We start from the raw sequence: 17,126 nt of genomic DNA on the forward strand, positions 1-17,126 counted from the left end.
AACACGGAAGTTCTGCGGACGACGGGTAAGAATGTTGGGTACTTTTTAAACGGAAGTTTCAATTACCGTCGTAGTCGATGAAGTTGAATTGAATAATGTACATAAGCTTTATCCACACTGTATCTTTTTCTGTTCCTCAAGGGCATGCGTTATAGCGTAGTCAACAGCGAACGTGAGGCATGCCCTCTGACCGTATCCAAAAAACAAAAATGACAATGTTGGCGTTGCGTTCGTTGACGCATTCAATTATTGAATGCGCCAAAACGAAAGTTGAATGAATGAAGATGACGAAAATTGAAGACAAAAGTGCATAGTGTGGACATAGCTATTCGGGTTTTTTTTAATAGTTTTTACAATGTACTGGGATAAACATGTTTCACATAACATTTTAAACTTTCGCGTTGCATTATAATTAAACTTTTTAATCGGGACTTAACGCGACTTATTTAAGTAGTAATGCTACTACGAGTACATACTTTTTCTCGACGTTTCGGCCGTTACAACACGGCTGTACTCGTAGTAGCATTACTACTTAAATAAGTCGCGTTAAGTCCCGATTAAAAAGTTTAATGTTTCACATAGTTTTTTTCTTAATAAATTCAAAGTTTATTGACAAAATAATCTGAATTATTATATAATAAAGCTATGTATAAATGGATCGGCAACATTGCCTATTTTTCCGGCTAAATAGAAATTTGCTGGCAATGGCAATATTGGGAATATTACCGGCAGTGGGGAATTTGCCACTTGGCACATATTTAATCTAAACTAAAAAAATATTCTTTAAATACGTGCCGGATACAGGTATTAAACTATTTTTTTTTTTCTAAATGAATGGCATTTTCAAGGATATACAATAATTTTATTTTAATTCTAGATTTTATCAATAATTCGTAAGCCGTTTCTGCATCTGTGATATCTGATCCTTAAGCGACTAAAGAATCCAACTGTCTTTTAGGGGTTCCGCCTATTCCATCGGCAGTTTCCTAAGCCGTTGGATGCTTCGAAAAAGTTTCAGGTGGCTTTGAACCCATACCTTTTTGTGTAATCGGCAAAAAATAAAAATAATTTTTCTATCTATACTCTATACTGATTAGTTGGGCAACCTAGTGTACTGCATTGACATTAGGAAAATCAGTTTTTATATAATAAAGCTATCTGAGATCATTTGTCTCCTATTTTAGAGTCAAGTGTTCTCAGATAGCTTCTGGACCATGGTAATTATTCGCGGAGATATAGCAGAATGGAACTGGATCTCGCTCCTTACTATTATGTGTATTAAACCAGTATGCAGAGTGATTTGATTACGGGATGCACCAAAGTGCACAGCTTGAATCTCTTTATTTAGTTTGGTAGCGTAATTTTCTGAAAAATCTATATGTATCACGACTGTGTTAACATCAAATTTTTTAATACACCGTTGTTGTTCAAGATACTGGTGAGTAATATTGTAAGAGTGTTTTTTGAATTTAGTAAATCGTTTGTAAAATATTTAAATTTCCCCGTTTTTTTTCTTTTTCGACGATTCTCTTCGTGGTTTTTATACTGTCGCTGTTTATTCATGCGTTTGTCTAGGTTTAGGCTGGTTAGCTGTAAAATTTGGTTCTAGTATTTCGAGGGTTGGAGTTCGGAGGCTGAGATAATTATTTTTATTAAGAAACCCTTTCGCATATATAATAAACAAGTTATTCAACTTCTCTAGGCAAATTTCTTTCAGTGTCTGTAGATTTCTGTATCTTTGCAAATCAGACATCTTTTGTTGGTATCTTTTCAACATATCTGGATCGTAAATGTTTACAGGTATTACGTCTGCATTAAATGGATGAATCCCAGCTTTTCTAAAACCATTTTTTATATATTTTTAAATCATTTCATACAATGTGTTCTTGTTCCTACAATGTGTACGTGTTCTAATCCATATAAAATTAGTTTGTAAATTACAAATTATTTTGTATATGTAAAAATAGGCTAGCAGGCAGTCATCCTACTCTGAAGATGTGCCACTATTCCCAAAATCATCACACAATATCAGGCTTTGGCACCCAAAATGTAAAAAAAAACATTATTTAGTTTCTTTTCCAATTTTAAATTTCTGGGTTTTTATAAAGAGGCATATAAAGATTTACTTACTTTATTAAGCCTGACCACCGGTACAACCAGCTTGTGCTTATTATTGTCAGTGTTTCTACAGTAGTTTTCGCTTTTCGTTTCAAATGTGCTTACATTTTTTCTTACATACTTTACATTATCCATTAAATTAAGAAATTAAAAAAACCCCCGCCAAACAACTTTAAAAAGTAAGGAAATAATATTTACTTACTGCCTTTAAGTTCAAATAGCCAACGTTTTCCCCACAAAGGGAAAAAGACGATATATTTCATGTCTTGCCTAGGCTTGACCATGTGAGATTACACCTTCATTCTAGTCCTTGGAAAGCTATAGATCCATGCCTGTAAATACCCTTCTGCGTCTGTCTAGTCGCGGCCGCTGCGCTTCCCCGTCCCGCGCGGGGTGTGACGGGAGAGCACCTGAGCTCTCCCGTCACACCCCGCGCGGGACGGGTCGCGTCGCCAGTACCTCTCAGTAAAGTCGTCAAGAGCTTATTCTGGTCAAGCCTAGGCAAGACATGAAATATATCGTTTTCTTCCCTTTGTGGGGAAAACGTTGTCTATTTCATGGTATGTGCCGTTGGCTTGACCATGTGAGAGGTTTTTAGTTTCTGACGACGCAAGGGGAAAGCGTACTGTGAATTACTAAGTAAATTGTATATAGGAATAAAAGTAAAGTGTAGGAAAGATATTAAGTAATTATTACATATAAACAAAATTATCCAGGCTTGAAACTAGTATTAATTAAATCTTTTACAGGTTGACAAGTAGAAGATTGTTTTATTATTTCTTTAAAATAAAATTTAAAAACATTTTTATCAGATCTCCAGTTACCCTGTCTCAGAATCTCGTCAAGAGAACATCATTCTCCTTTCTTGATGAAGCAACCGCGGACTTTATACTCCCAGGGGAAAAAATTATCCCTAAAGCCACTAGTGCGGTTCGTACCCAACCAGCTACTACTGCTCTCGAAGCAGGTTTATCGATTCCTCGGGTAGTAATAAACAGGGAGTCTAATGGCGGCTCTTGATATAGGCGAACGCGTTGGCCAACGCGTCTGCAGACGCGTTGGCAGTGCGCTTGCAACGACGTTTGTGAGTAATCCACACATAGGAAGGTCGTTCAGTATGCTTTGGATCGCGCCAATGTGCGGATGGATTCAAAATGGATGTTGAGTCGCTAACAGCTGCAGCTGTATATTTATTCACAGCTTATAATTACCTTACAAATGTGTACAAGAAAAAAGTGATTAAAAAGAAATGGAAAAAAAGAAGGTGGTGGATGTTAACAATACATCGAAACAGAACAAGGTAAAATAATTTTGAATAATAATATTTTTGTACTACTTTGTTTATTTATTATTTTTATTGTACTAGTAATTTTAGTTTTTTTCTGTAGTTTAACTTTAGTGTTTATTGTATTAGTTTATTGTATTAAGTAAATATTTAAAAGCATTTGTTTTCGTATGTTGTGTAAATAAAAATCCCATATTATGGATTTTTAATTAAAAAAATTATAGAAATTTTGATTCCTAGAAATATACTAAGAATAATAGGTAAGTATACAGAGTAGACAAAACTACATGTAACTGATCACCAGAAATAGTAACATTTTACAGACAAAAATATTATAATAATAAAAACCAGACGTTTCGCGCGGCTTCGCCCGCATAAATTAGAAATTTTACGGAAACCGTACATTTTTCCCCTTAAAAATAGCCTACGTCCCTTCACGTGGTCTACTCTACATCTGTGCTAAATAACATAAAAATTCATCCAGTAGTTCGCGAGATAAGCGCCTTTAAATAATTTTCCTGGTTTTTTCCACATTTTCCTCCGTTTCTTCGCTTCTTTCGATTTAGAGTGATAATATTTTATAGCCTTCCTCGATAAATGAGCTATCTAACAACGAAATAATTTTTCAAATCGGACCAGCAGTTCCTGAGTTTAGCGCGTTTAAACAAACAAACAAACTCTTCCGCTTTATAATATTATAAAGTAGTCTATAGATAATAATATTATAATAATATGATTATATTTATTATCCGATTCATTACGACGCACAATTTTTAAAACTTTTAGTAGTGGCGGCATACAATTTTCTTGTGACACGTTAGCCGTGTCATACGCAGAAGTTGTATATGTCGCCATAGATGTTGCAAAACTTTTGTAACTTCATTGCGCCAAAACTCGTTTATCGCGTGGGAAGAGTACATTTATATTATTAGTATGGATGGCACGGCTCTCGTGTCATATGCCACCCGCTAAAAAATATATATTATGACACGGCTGCCGTATCATCCTCAATGAATGCAGCTTAGAAAAGGATGACAGCCCCCACATTTTTTTTTAATTCACAGCATTTTCAGACACGGCTCCCGTGTCATACGCAACTCGTTAAAAATATATGACAAGGCAGTCGTGTCATATATTACTTAACGTTAAAAAAATATGTGACACGGCTGCCGTGTCATCCGCACTGAATTGGTTAAGGGCCTGTTTCACCACTTTCTGATAAATGCTATTCAAATAGGCTATTCACAACTTTTTTGATAGATTCTCCATACTTTGTCAATTAACTGTCAAGTTAACTTAGTTCAGTGGTGGATAGCCTATTCGGCACTTATCAGAAAGTGGTGAAACATGCCCTTAATATAATAATAAATTATAGTGCTAGGTATGATGAATATAGTTTATTTGTAGACAAAATTGATATTATTATCTGAGTAAATACAGCAGGTCAGTAAATCAAAAATTACCCTGCGCAGGTTAAAATGTATACCTAATACATTTTAAACCCTTGTGGCTTACCTCCGCGAATCTATTTTTTATTTATTGCAGGAGTAGCATGGATAAACAACTAGCAGAACTGCTGGCAGAGCCATCGGGAGAGTTTGATAACTTTGTTCGGATGTCATATAGCGATTTTGAATACCTGCTACAAAAAATATCTCCTTTCGTTGTCAAACAAGATACAAATTGGAGGGATGCGATTCCTGTGAAAATACGACTGGCTGTGACATTAAGATATTTAGCTACTGGTGACTGTTACAAGAGCTTGCACCATACTTTTAAAATATCAAGTCAAGTTATATCTAAAATTATTCAAGAAGTATGTTCAGCTCTCAATATTGTTTTGAAGGGTTTCGTAAAGGTAAATAAAACTATTTTAATTTCAATACAAAATAATTACTCTTTATTATAATTTTTTTTAAATATATTTATTTATAAAAATCTACATATTATTGTTACATATTAAATCTCGCCAAACTAATTCTTTGACGGCGAGATGCACTCATCAATAAAGTTTACAATATGCTAAAATACTTAATAAACTATACGCAAATAAAATTATCTTCTAAACTTTAAGTTACAGAACAAGAAAATAAAAATATAAAATAGTATGTTTTAACTAATATTCTAACACTAAATTATACTACTCATAATAAACTTAACTTATATTATTAAGTAATTAGTTACAGTCTTTAACTTTTTCTTAATGGTGGTGACAACTTTTATTCAATTCTTAACACATCTAAATTATTAAATATTTTAGGAACTATGTATTTATTCGTCCTCTTCCATAATAGTTATATAATATTTTTGGTTTTTTCAGTCTTTGCTCTCTTACTCGTCTAGTGTTGTATTTATTTTCTATTTATTTTTTATTTTCTTTTAGGTTGAGACAGAATATGTCTTTAAACAATACACTGTAGTTTGATGAGTGATTTTGTTAATATCCTTTTGTTATTTTAAAATATTGTAATATTATAATATTGGTACTTGGCGTACCATGGTAGAAATTTGGTAACAGGATCCTTATGTAATCGAATAAACTCCTCAAATTTTAAATGGAAACATTTAAAATTTGAGGAGTTTATTATACAAGTTTGGGGGTTGAGGCGCTGTTTTAATAACTGAAAGCATATGCTACTATGCAAATTACATTCATCATCATCATCACTAACACATCAGGGTCACTAATGTCACATGACTGTGTGCGTTATGCTTGAATTTGTTTATCTATTATGAAGGTGTATCCTGGATCCAAAGCAGAACACTTAAGTCTTTACAGAAAGCCTTATACAGTGTGTAATAAAATAAGTGATAATACTTTAGGGTGTGTACGTGTTCCTTGTAGAGATTTCACTGTGAAAGTAGCAGCTCTGAAAGACGAAAAAAATTTTTTTCACGTTTGTATGGGCAAGGCCCCGAGCGTCACGAGTTTCCCCATACAAAAGTGAAAAAAATTGGTCTATCAGCGCTGCTACTTTCACAGTGAACTCTCTACAAGGAACACGTACATACCCTAAAGTATTATCACTTATTTTTGTTACACCATTTATAGCTATCTAAAAGAGTGAAATTATTATTTTTAACAAAAAATTAAAACCGACTTCCAATTAAAAACAATAACATTATTTGTTATTACATGAACTAAAAATAATTAAATAATTCTTACTCTTTAGTAGTGCCTCTTTCAGAAAAAATTAAAACCGACTTCTAAGTAAAAACAATAACATTACTTTTTATTAAATGAACTAAAAATAATTAAATAATTCTTACTCTTTAGTAGTCCCTCTTTCAGAATTTTCCGAAACCTCAACTATTTCTGCATACAATCTTCATTATTTTGAGTCGGTACCAGCTCAGAATCGTGAATTCCATGACAAAATATTTTGGGACTGGTACCGACTTCAAAATTATTAAGATTGTATGCAGATATAGTTGAGGTTTCGGCAAATTCTGAAAGAGGCACTACTAAAGAGTAAGAATTATTTAATTATTTTTAGTTCATTTAATAACAAGTAAGTAATGTTATTGTTTTTACTTGGAAGTCGGTTTTAATTTTTTGTTAAAAATAATAATCTTCATTCTTGTTCCATGCCCGCTCTTTCGAATGCGTCAAGCAAGATATTACTTGATCCTGCTTGGACTGTTTCTTGCGATATTATATGAACTTTGGGTACATAATATTGTCTCTGAGGCAATATTTCTTGCGTTGTTGGTCTAATATGGGAACTGCGTTTTGATGAAGGACGATTAATTATTATTTGCGAAGATGTATCAGATTCAGAGTACAAAGAAGGCTGTTGTATAATGTGTGAGCTCGGAGAGATGTTTCGTGGCAGCGAATCATTCGAGTAATAAGAACCGTGTGCCGATGAACTACGACTGAAAATCGGAGAAGAAACAGCGGGCTGCAGCACTCGGTCCCTTCTGTGACGACGTTTGTTTATGATCAATCCATGGATTTCGTACATTAATTCGTCTCTTTCTTCTTTAGGGAAATCCCTCAGCTGTTTTGCTAGAAGAAGACCAAACAAACCAGCGTCATCATTTTCTTTGTCCTCTTGATGCTTCTTACTTTGTAACACGTTATTTAGTGTACTGAAAGCAATGTTCATGTGCTTGCTGGCTTCCTGTAACTCAAGTGGATTTTGTGCTCGACGTTTCTGCGCTTTAGAAGCGGTTGCAGGGTTTCTATTCTGCAAAGGAGATTGTATGGCGCTGTTTCCTGTATCGCTATTGTACACTTCGGTTGTACTGCTACTTCCCCCAACTTCAAGTTCATCAGTACGTAAATCTTCCTCCCCGCCTTCGGTCTGAAATAAAATAATATTTATGCTAAGTTGAAAGAGCCGTGAAAACTTCATCAATTACAGTTGTGTATTTTTTTTTCAGATTCCAACTTCCGAGGACGAGTGGTTATCTAAATCAGGAGGCTTCCGATTCCCCAATTGCGTTGGTGCTTTAGACGGAAAACATATCATGATTCTACCACCACCATTCACTGGCTCCGAATACTTTAATTACAAAGGGCATTTCAGTATTGTGCTATTAGCGTTAGTTGATAGTGACTACTGTTTTATGTTTGTAGATATAGGTTGCCCTGGACGTATAAGTGATGGAGGAGTATATAATCAAAGTATTTTACGACAAAAAATTGAAACAAATGCTATCAATTTACCACCTCCTAAAAGAAACACAAACTTGCCCTATGTATTTTTAGCAGATTCGGCATTTGCGCTGGCTACAAATATCATGAAGCCATTCCCTGGACATCATGCAGTGGATACTCCAGAACGAGTATTCAATCAAGAACTGTCTCGCTCTCGTGTTGTCGTAGAGAATGCCTTTGGAATACTGTCTAGCAAGTTTAGGATTTTTAAAACCTGTATTCCGCTGGACGAAGTTAAAGCTGCTAAAATTACAATGACATGTATATTGTTACACAATTTCTTAAGAAGGAGCAATACTTCTCGGAATTTGTACACCCCTGATGGCACAGCAGACAGTTATGTTAATGGCGAGTTAGTTCGAGGAGGATCCTGGAGATCTACCGATAGAGGGACAGGTATTACTCCACTGAACGGTGTACCTCGTAGAAGTACAGAAAATGCGCTAGAAACAAGGGTTAACTTTATGAATCATATTTTCGAAAGACGAAATAACAGTCAGGCATAAGTTGCTTTAAAGTTAAAACGCATCTATTATGTTTAAATTGACTTCATGTTTTATGAATAAACATTACCCATAAGAAACTATTTTTTGTTTTACTTACATTTTCTTCACTATTGCAGATGCTTTTGCATTCATATACATCCCTTAAAAATACTTCCATCGCATCATAGAACTGCCAAATTGGTTTAAAGGCATCTTCTTCTCCAGCTCCTGACTTTAACGAATCTAATTTTTTTTCAAATTAATCCGAAAGGTTGCCATCAAGCTCTCTTTTTTCTTCTTTATTTCATGCAATGGTATACCCATTGTATCTGCAATACGTTTCCAAGAATCGTTGATCTGAAAAAAAAATTAGATACTTAGTTGATATATAAAATCAAAACAAAATGTTTTATTTATAAATATTACCATAAATATTTTCAGAAAGTCTATATGGTCACTACCACCAGTTCGGGAGCTAACCCTGATAAAATCTGATCAGCAGCAAATCTAGCTTGTGCTTATTGAAATATAAAGATGTGAATCTAGCAGTAGTGGAGTTTGATTCCAATAAAATAACGTTAAAATCAATACATATAATAAGCCTTTTGTTAGATGCACATATTTTTGACCAAATTTGTTCCACAGCTTGTTCAAAAGAATAGTATAACCCAAAATGGAGGTCTGTATACGCTTACAAACATTATATGGCTCAGCTCTATGCAGGCCACTTCCATTATCCGTTCAGTCGAGAGACTCACAATATCTTTAAATTCCTTAAATTTAAAGTTGTTTCTAATTAAAATTAAAGTGCTGCCTCTAATGGCATTTTTCTACTGAACGAAATTGCTATGTGGTGATCATTGAAATTTATTATTATTTAAAAAAAAATTGAACCCGACTTCCAAGGTAAAAACGATATTCTAAATATAATTCATCTAAAAAGTATGAAATAATTCTTATTCTTCATTTAGTCGAATTTTGAAAAAGGCACTAATGAAGAATAATAATTATTTCATACTTTTTAAATCATATTAAGAATATCGTTTTTACCTTGGAGGTCAGGTTTAATTTTTTGTTAAAAAATAATAAATTTGCTGTGTTTTATTTTTTTTAGTTATCTACACGACCACAAAGCTTTATGCATAGATAACCACTACGAAAGTAGTGGTTATCTATGCATTGCATGCATGCATGCATGGAAAACATCCAATTTCTCAATACTCTAAGATCGCCCAATATGGTCGAAATTCGACCTTAAAATAAATAAATAAAATTATAAGCTTAAAATATCAACGCTCTTCTATGGATATTCTACTGTCAAAATTTTGACTTTATTCTTGATTAGACATAATTCCTGCGATAGCCGACAGTCTCAGATTAATTAAGTCAAATGATGTACTCAAAGTAGGTATCTCCATGGCAAATTTCAGCAAAAACGGTTGAGCGGTTTTGGCGTAAAGAGGTAACAGACAGACAGACAGACATACTTTCGCATTTATAATATAAGTATGGATGGCACGGCTCTCGTGACATACGCCACCCACACGTTAAAAAATATATGTGACACGGCTGCCGTATCATCCGCAATTAATACAGCTTAAAAAAGGATGACAGCCCCTTATAACCTTCTAAAGTGTAATTTGAGGGATACAATCGTTTTCTAAATGACACGGCTCCCGTGTCATACGCCACACGTTAAAAAATATATGACACGGCTGCCGTGTCATCCGCACTGAATCAGTTATTTCTGCAAGAGACAGGCTACTTTGTCTTATTATCTAATTAAAATAAATATTTGGAACATATTGTATTGTATATATATATATATATATATATATATATATATATATATATATATATATATATATATATATATATATATTAGGATATCTAGTTAAGTTTTCTTTATTATATATAGTCTGCGGCGCAGTTACACGTCACAATATTTTGTCACGGCGCCCTACTCTACCTAGCTATTACAAAAAGGTACATAAATAAACAACTTTAATGATTATAGTTAGGTAAGCAGGTGGATACTAATAAACAAATTATACTAATATTTAATTATCTACCTGATTTATTTACTTAATTATTATTATAATTTTATAACTGTATATTTTGTGGTTTTGGATAATGATGAAGGATCGACTTACGGCGCGCCCCTCCTGCCTTTCCACGGCGCACCAGGGCGCCGCGGCGCACAGTTTGGGAACCGCTGTTATAGGTAATATAACTTGTCCAAATATTCAGTCACCTGTTTTTTATTTAGTTTTCCCTTCCTCCCAACAAGTATGAATTAAGACGTGTAGTATTTGAACAATAATTCATAGTTTTAAAAATATCACTGTAAGTAGTTCCTGGCACAAAGTGATTGGAAATTGACTGTACTATACCTACACATCCTATTTTAATAAATAGGTACCTACCTAAATCCTTACCTAACTCATGACTGAATAAAGCAATCCGTGGGTTTTTACTATGACGTACCTTTTTTTTTATGTGATAAGGGGGCAAACGAGCAAACGGATCACCTGATGGAAAGCAACTTCCGTCGCCCATGGAAACTCGCAGCATCAGAAGAGCTACAGGTGCGTTGCCGGCCTTTTAAAAGGGAATAGGGTAATAGGGGAGGGTAGGGATGGGAAGGGAATAGGGGTTTTCTGTGAGAACGTGGTATTTCTCCGGTCGAGCCGGCCCATCCGTGCCGAAGCATGACTCTCCCACGTATAAAACCTTCTGGCTGGAACATAATATTATATTAATCAGAAGTCGGATTTTGTTGAAAGATTTTTTTATACTCGCGTAGGTAAGTAAATCCTAAAAAAAGGCGCTGTCCATGGGGCGCGAGGCCCCTAGGACCGCGAGGCCGTGGGCGGTTGCCCACACCGCCCACGCCTGACGCCGCCTCTGGTGTTAAGTGGATTTGTTGTTAAATTTGTAATGTCCTTGAAAATAATCCAGCTCCAATTCGAATTCGTCCTGTCGTTGACAGTTGCACTTGGCTTGAACTTTGGTTTTCAAAAATACACAATTTTAACACAAATACCTACTACTAATTTACAACAAAGAGAATATAATCACTACGATTTACAATGCGACTTAGCTTAACTGACTTTTTAACTTATTTTATTTCATTAAAATATTCGGGAGATGACAATTTATGTACTTACTACAAAATATGCTGCCAGAAATATTCTCCATAGTGATTATATTATTATCTTGATATTCCCGAAACAAAAAAGTAAAAGGCGTGAAAACGTAATAAACAAAGAAATAAACTCACTTTTGAAATAAAATAATTTAATACTTTTAATACTTACAATATTCTTATTTTTGTGATACTTATTTCTAGGGTTTCCATAGGCAGTTTTCGGTTTGATAAAGTTCGAGAAACCTAAAAGTTTCTTCATTACTCATCGACATTTTGTAAACAACTCGCCTTGAAAATCACGTGCGCTCTTTATCGCTGCTCCGGGCGAACTGATCGCGCGGCCTATGTGTGGATGGAGCGCGAAGCTTGCGACAAATGTCCTTTGATCTTTTGCCGGCATTTCCGACCCGCGCGGCAAGCTCGCAGATGCGTCGGCCAACGTCTAAATACCTACGGCCAACGCGCGAACGCCCGTTCTACACATTGGGCCAACGCGTCTGCAGACGCGTTGGCCAACGCGTTCGCCTATATCAAGAGCCGGCATAAGCCGGGATTCCTTCTTGTGGAAGACACGGTAATTAGCTTTTTAATCCAAAATACAGGATCTACATTTTGTTTCTGAAGATCTAGATAATAACCAATCCGATTGTCTGTGACTGCTCCTGTCTGTTTTCGAGCCGTAAACTGGCCAGAGAGTCACTGATTCTTCTTCCATTCTTAGATGATTTTCATCTACTCTAAGCAGTGTAAGATCGTGTATTCTTCGCCCAGAGGCTAATAGTAGGATGAGGGAAGTATGCCGTGATACTTCGAATAAGCTGTTCTAATTTATTACTTTGCTCCTCAACCAGAGCACCATCTGTTCTATATCCCAAATACATCTCCTTATGGACGTAGGTCTGGAGATCTCAATGGCCTTGATCATATGTTTCACTAATGGGTGACCAGAAATCTCCTCTCTTTTTAAAGGGTTAGCTAAGGTAGATATCACAGATTTATGTAATTTAATTGTTCCTGGAGAAAGCTGTTTTAATCTATACAAGTAACTAAGGTGCTGTGCTACCCTCGCTGGATGCGCGACCCGAATGACCCTGTCATTCGGGTCGGCCCTCCAGAACACCCATGATCAAGATGTACGTTCCGCGAGCTTTGTTCAAATGTGATAGCACCCGCGGGATCAGCGCCGGGGGAGGGAATACCCAGGCTAGTTCGAAGACCCATGTTCTGCTGAACGCATCTATGAAAGCCGCCTCTTTGTCTCTCACGCCGAGACGTGAGAGACACATAAATCGGAACTACTCTTGAGAGAGGGGTTGCAAAAAGGTATATTTGGGGGGTTCCCCACTTCTTGAACAGTAAGCTTGTCACCTGGTCCGATAGGTGCCAGTCTGCAAGCGATTTCTGACGTGATAGACTGTCGGCGATCTCGTTGTAAACACCCGGAATGTATTAAGCAAATGTCTCTATTCTGTTCATGTAAGCAAGCTCTAAAATATTCATTACAAGATCTGTTAAAATACTGGATCGTGTTACCCCCTGATTTTGTATGTAAGACACAACAGTCTTGTTGTCGGACTGAATTATGAGTCGTCGGTCCTGCAGTTGAGGTAGTGTTATCTGGAAAGCTTGATACACCGCAAATAGTTCTTTGACTTGAGCACCCCAACCGTTTTCTGAGGCATCTGTTGTAATGAATACTGTCTCCTGTCGTGTAAAAATTTTTCGTCCCTTTTGAAGATTCTTCAACCACCAAGCGCCCTCTTGTAGAACTTTTGACGGCAGTAGATACTTTCGAGTCTTTTGATGTTGAGGAAGACAATTGGCTGCGCGTTGAAGATGTCTTGTGTGTAGTCTTCCCAGAGGGACCGCGAACGAAGCAAAGTTGAGCTTTCCTACGAGACCCAGTTCCAGCTTCGTGTCTTGGTTATTTTCAGAAGAATGTCTTTTAAATCGACGATCTTTCCGTCTGGTAAGGAGGCTCTGTTTCCTTCTGTATCCCACATTATTCCTAAGTATTCTATATGATTAGTCGGTGGGCTTAAAGACTTTTCCTTGTTTATTTTCCATCCCAGGTCCTCTAGGAAATCTACAGCGCGTGATGTGTCTTGCATTAAGCCGATCTCCTGCTGATTGGCTATGAGGAAGTCGTCGAGGTACACAATGACTCTTATTCCCATCTGTCTTAGCTGCGCTGTTATCCAGTTTGACACTCTTGCGAACGTCAGTGGGGCGGTCGATAGGCCAAATGGAAGGCAAGTAAATTGAAGTTTCCTTTGTTGATATGCTATTGCTAAGAATTTTCTGTGCCCTGGCCTCACGGGTATGTGAAAATATGCCTGAGAGATACCTATTTTTGCTAGGAAATCCGATTCTTGGAGGAAATCTGATACTTTGTGATGATTCAGGAGGCGAAACTTCTTTGGGCATAGATAATTGTTTAGTCCCCGTAGATTTATAATAGGGCGAAGGCCCCCGTCGGACTTCGGAACTGGGAACATCTTTGACAGATAACCGATCGGGGAATGGCAATCCTCCAAAATTCCCTGAGATATCAGTTGCTCTATCTCTGAGTTCATTCTTATAGTTTGAAATGTGGACAGGCGGTTGCTCGTTATAGGAACAAGAAGGGGTTTGATTGTAAACGGAATGGAATACCCTTCTATGATCTTCAAGATTCCAGAAGAGCCATGCTTCGGCACGAATGGACCGGCTCGACCGGAGAAATACCACGTTCTCACAGAAAACCGGCGTGAAACAGCGCTTGCGCTGTGTTTCGCCGAGTGAGTGAGTTTACCGGAGGCCCAATTCCCTTCCCTATCATCCCCAATTCCCTTCCCTTCCCATCCCTACCCTCCCCTATTACCCTATTCGCTCTTAAAAGGCCGGCAACGCACCTGCAGCTCTTCTGATGCTGCGAGTGCCCCGTAAAGTCGCCATATGTTCACATAGCTTTGAAGCTATGGGGTTTTGATCGATAAGAAGATTGGGGCGTTTTAGGGAACTTCTTTCTTTGTTCAAAGTTTGTAGAGGTTCTTGGTTGAGGTCTCGGTTTGTAGGAATTTGAAGAGTATCCCCGAAAAAATCCTTGTAGTGAAGGCTGCTTCAACAATTCTGAGACCTGCTGCTCATCAAAAAGATGTGTCGAAGAAGGAGGAATGGCATTAAGCAGTGTTGCGTAGTACTCATCTTTTGGTAGAATCGCATTCCTTCGAAGTTCTATTAATTCCACTTTACGACCGCAAACATATTGTAAGATGTCATCAGAAATCGTCTTAAAAGCAGAGTTTGGTCCAGGCAGCGCTTCTTTAATGTCCGATTTTAGAAAATGATGCTTCGTTGAGCTCCTTAATAGCGTAGCGGTAAGAGCCTCGCGTTGCAGCAGCAACCCATTCAAGATCGTCCCAAAAGAGGATTCCTGCTTGGATAGAGAATCAGATGAAGTATTTGCTGGATTAATTTTCATAAGAGAAGGGTTAACTTTTGAGGCGTGAAATACTGGAAACGCCTGAAGCTTTTTCTGGACCTCAGCATACCGGATCTGTTTGTATCCTAAGTCACCCAGTCTCATGCATTTAATACCCTGCTCCTCGATATGTACCTTTGGTGTTGGAATTGGAGGTTCCTGTTGTTTAGTCTGGGGGGAGAGGTCAAAATCATCGTCATCATCCTCTGGTGTTAGGGCTGGGGTCTTCCAGTCTGAGGATTCTATTGTCTTATCATTCTGTCTTGGATATTCTTCCTGTAGATCATCATCAGAGGAAGGGTAAGCTGCCTCTCCTTCGTATTCATCATCAACATTGTTACTAAGTCTTCCCATTATGTTGGAGAGCATTTCCTTCATCTCGCTAAAATTTTATTCTAGCTTATCTATTCTTGTTAGCTTTCCAGACTTGGCTGATGCAGAGCGAAGCGTTGATGAGTCATCTACATCCTCACTATCTGCAAGCTCCCTCGACGCCTCTTTTCTGCTTAAGAATAGAGGCTTTAATTCTGCTAGTGATGCTACGATCAGTTCGTTTTGGACGGCAGAACCTCTAATTCTAGATCCGATGGACGGAGGGCCAATTATATGCCCCACACAGAAAGGCCACCCAAGCATCCTAATCTTCATCTCCTTGTAGGTCTTTTCAGAGATAGAGGTGCATTCTGGGCAGAAGGCTCTAGCGAGTTCGACAGTCGGGAGGGCGAAGCGGATTTTATTCAGCACAAGAGGGTCCAGGTGCGAGCCCAAAAGATCCTCTTTGGTATGAGGTATAATCTTCCATTGAAGCCATCCATCAGGTAGATAGGTGGAAGCCAACTTCTTTATTCTTTCCAAAATAAAACTGTCATCTGGGTCATCTGCTTCCCACTCTAAAAGGGCCTCTAGTGACGTCGGCTCTTTCGGCACCGCCATCTGTGACAAAAGGTTGACAAAAATTAGTGAGCTTCATAGAAAATAATTTACTATGCGGCTCCTCGAATCGGGCCGTGCGGCTCCTCAAATCGGGCCGTGCGGCTCCTCGAATCGCGGCCCGATTCGTGGCTCGTCAAATCGGGCCATCTGGCTTCAACAAAATGACTGGAATTGGTTCCAAGTCATCCGCTCAGATATCTTAATTACCTATAACACAAATACATACCCCCTCCCTCCGCAACAAAACATTTACTTATCGGTAGCAAAATACCTTAGAAGGAGTTGTGTTCGTCCCACGACTCTATCTACTCTAAAAAAAAATTAAAATAAGTAGGTATATTCTGTTAGTTGCGGAAGGAGCATAGGTAAGTAAGTAGGTACATATAAGGAAAGAAAAAAGAAATTATAAAGAAAATACAAAGACGTACCTTTAACGATAGCAATCCACAGTACTTATTCCACTTAGACACAAAATATTAAGAAGGTAAAAACTAATGAGCGACCTAAATATCGGTCTCGATTCGAGACCGTTCGAGACTCTCGAACGACACACGTCGTTTGTAAACAAATTTTGTTTGCGCACGGAAGAACATGCACTCCGCAGGAGAAATGAAAGCGTACTGGCGACGTGACCACCTGCGCTCTCCCGTCACATCCCATCGATACATGTCGGACAGATCTTACGATATCAGTTTGCATTTCTTAGACAAGACTTGTGGCGGGACGATGGTCAGAGGCTATCTATCTGTAATATATTATACTTAGGGCCTGTTTCACAACTTCCTGACAAGGCTATCTACCACTTAACTTGACAGATAGAGTATGGAGAATCTGTCAAATAAGCCTATCCGGCACCTTATCAGAAAGTGGTGAAACAGGCCGTTAGTTGATTAAAATGTAACCCAAATATACTCATATTTTAATAAAAATATGCAGGTCATAAATGAGAACTAGACTGAGAATTCAAAGCAGGAATTATAAATTTAGTTCTTATTTATCAGTCTTGTTTTATTGATTTTTTTTTA

The 17,126-nt window shown here is 37.4% G+C and overlaps 2 protein-coding genes across 4 annotated transcripts in view; both read left to right on the top strand.

Annotated features, from left to right (window-relative positions):
• The window catches only part of LOC121725930 (snake venom 5'-nucleotidase), a 196,135-nt gene that overhangs the window by 129,268 nt on the left and 49,741 nt on the right, over window positions 1–17,126 (top strand). The gene's annotated exons all lie outside the window — the stretch shown is intronic.
• LOC121725975 lies at window positions 3,282–8,631 on the top strand. Its single transcript, XM_042113189.1, has 3 exons — window positions 3,282–3,418; window positions 4,949–5,261; window positions 7,793–8,631. The coding sequence occupies exons 1-3, from the start codon at window positions 3,390–3,392 to the stop codon at window positions 8,573–8,575; spliced, it is 1,125 nt and encodes a 374-aa protein (XP_041969123.1). The 5' UTR covers window positions 3,282–3,389; the 3' UTR covers window positions 8,576–8,631.

The sequence above is a fragment of the Aricia agestis genome, chromosome 1 (assembly GCF_905147365.1).
Source record: "Aricia agestis chromosome 1, ilAriAges1.1, whole genome shotgun sequence".
NCBI lineage: Eukaryota > Metazoa > Arthropoda > Insecta > Lepidoptera > Lycaenidae > Aricia > Aricia agestis.

Bases quoted from the DNA above. Each gene is read 5' to 3' on its own strand.
- LOC121725975 (XM_042113189.1), top strand. From the start codon at position 3,390: ATGTTAACAATACATCGAAACAGAACAAG. The intron at 3,419-4,948 runs GTAAAATAATTT...TATTTATTGCAG, and splicing joins ATACATCGAAACAGAACAAG to GAGTAGCATGGATAAACAAC. The intron at 5,262-7,792 runs GTAAATAAAACT...TTTTTTTTTCAG, and splicing joins TTTTGAAGGGTTTCGTAAAG to ATTCCAACTTCCGAGGACGA.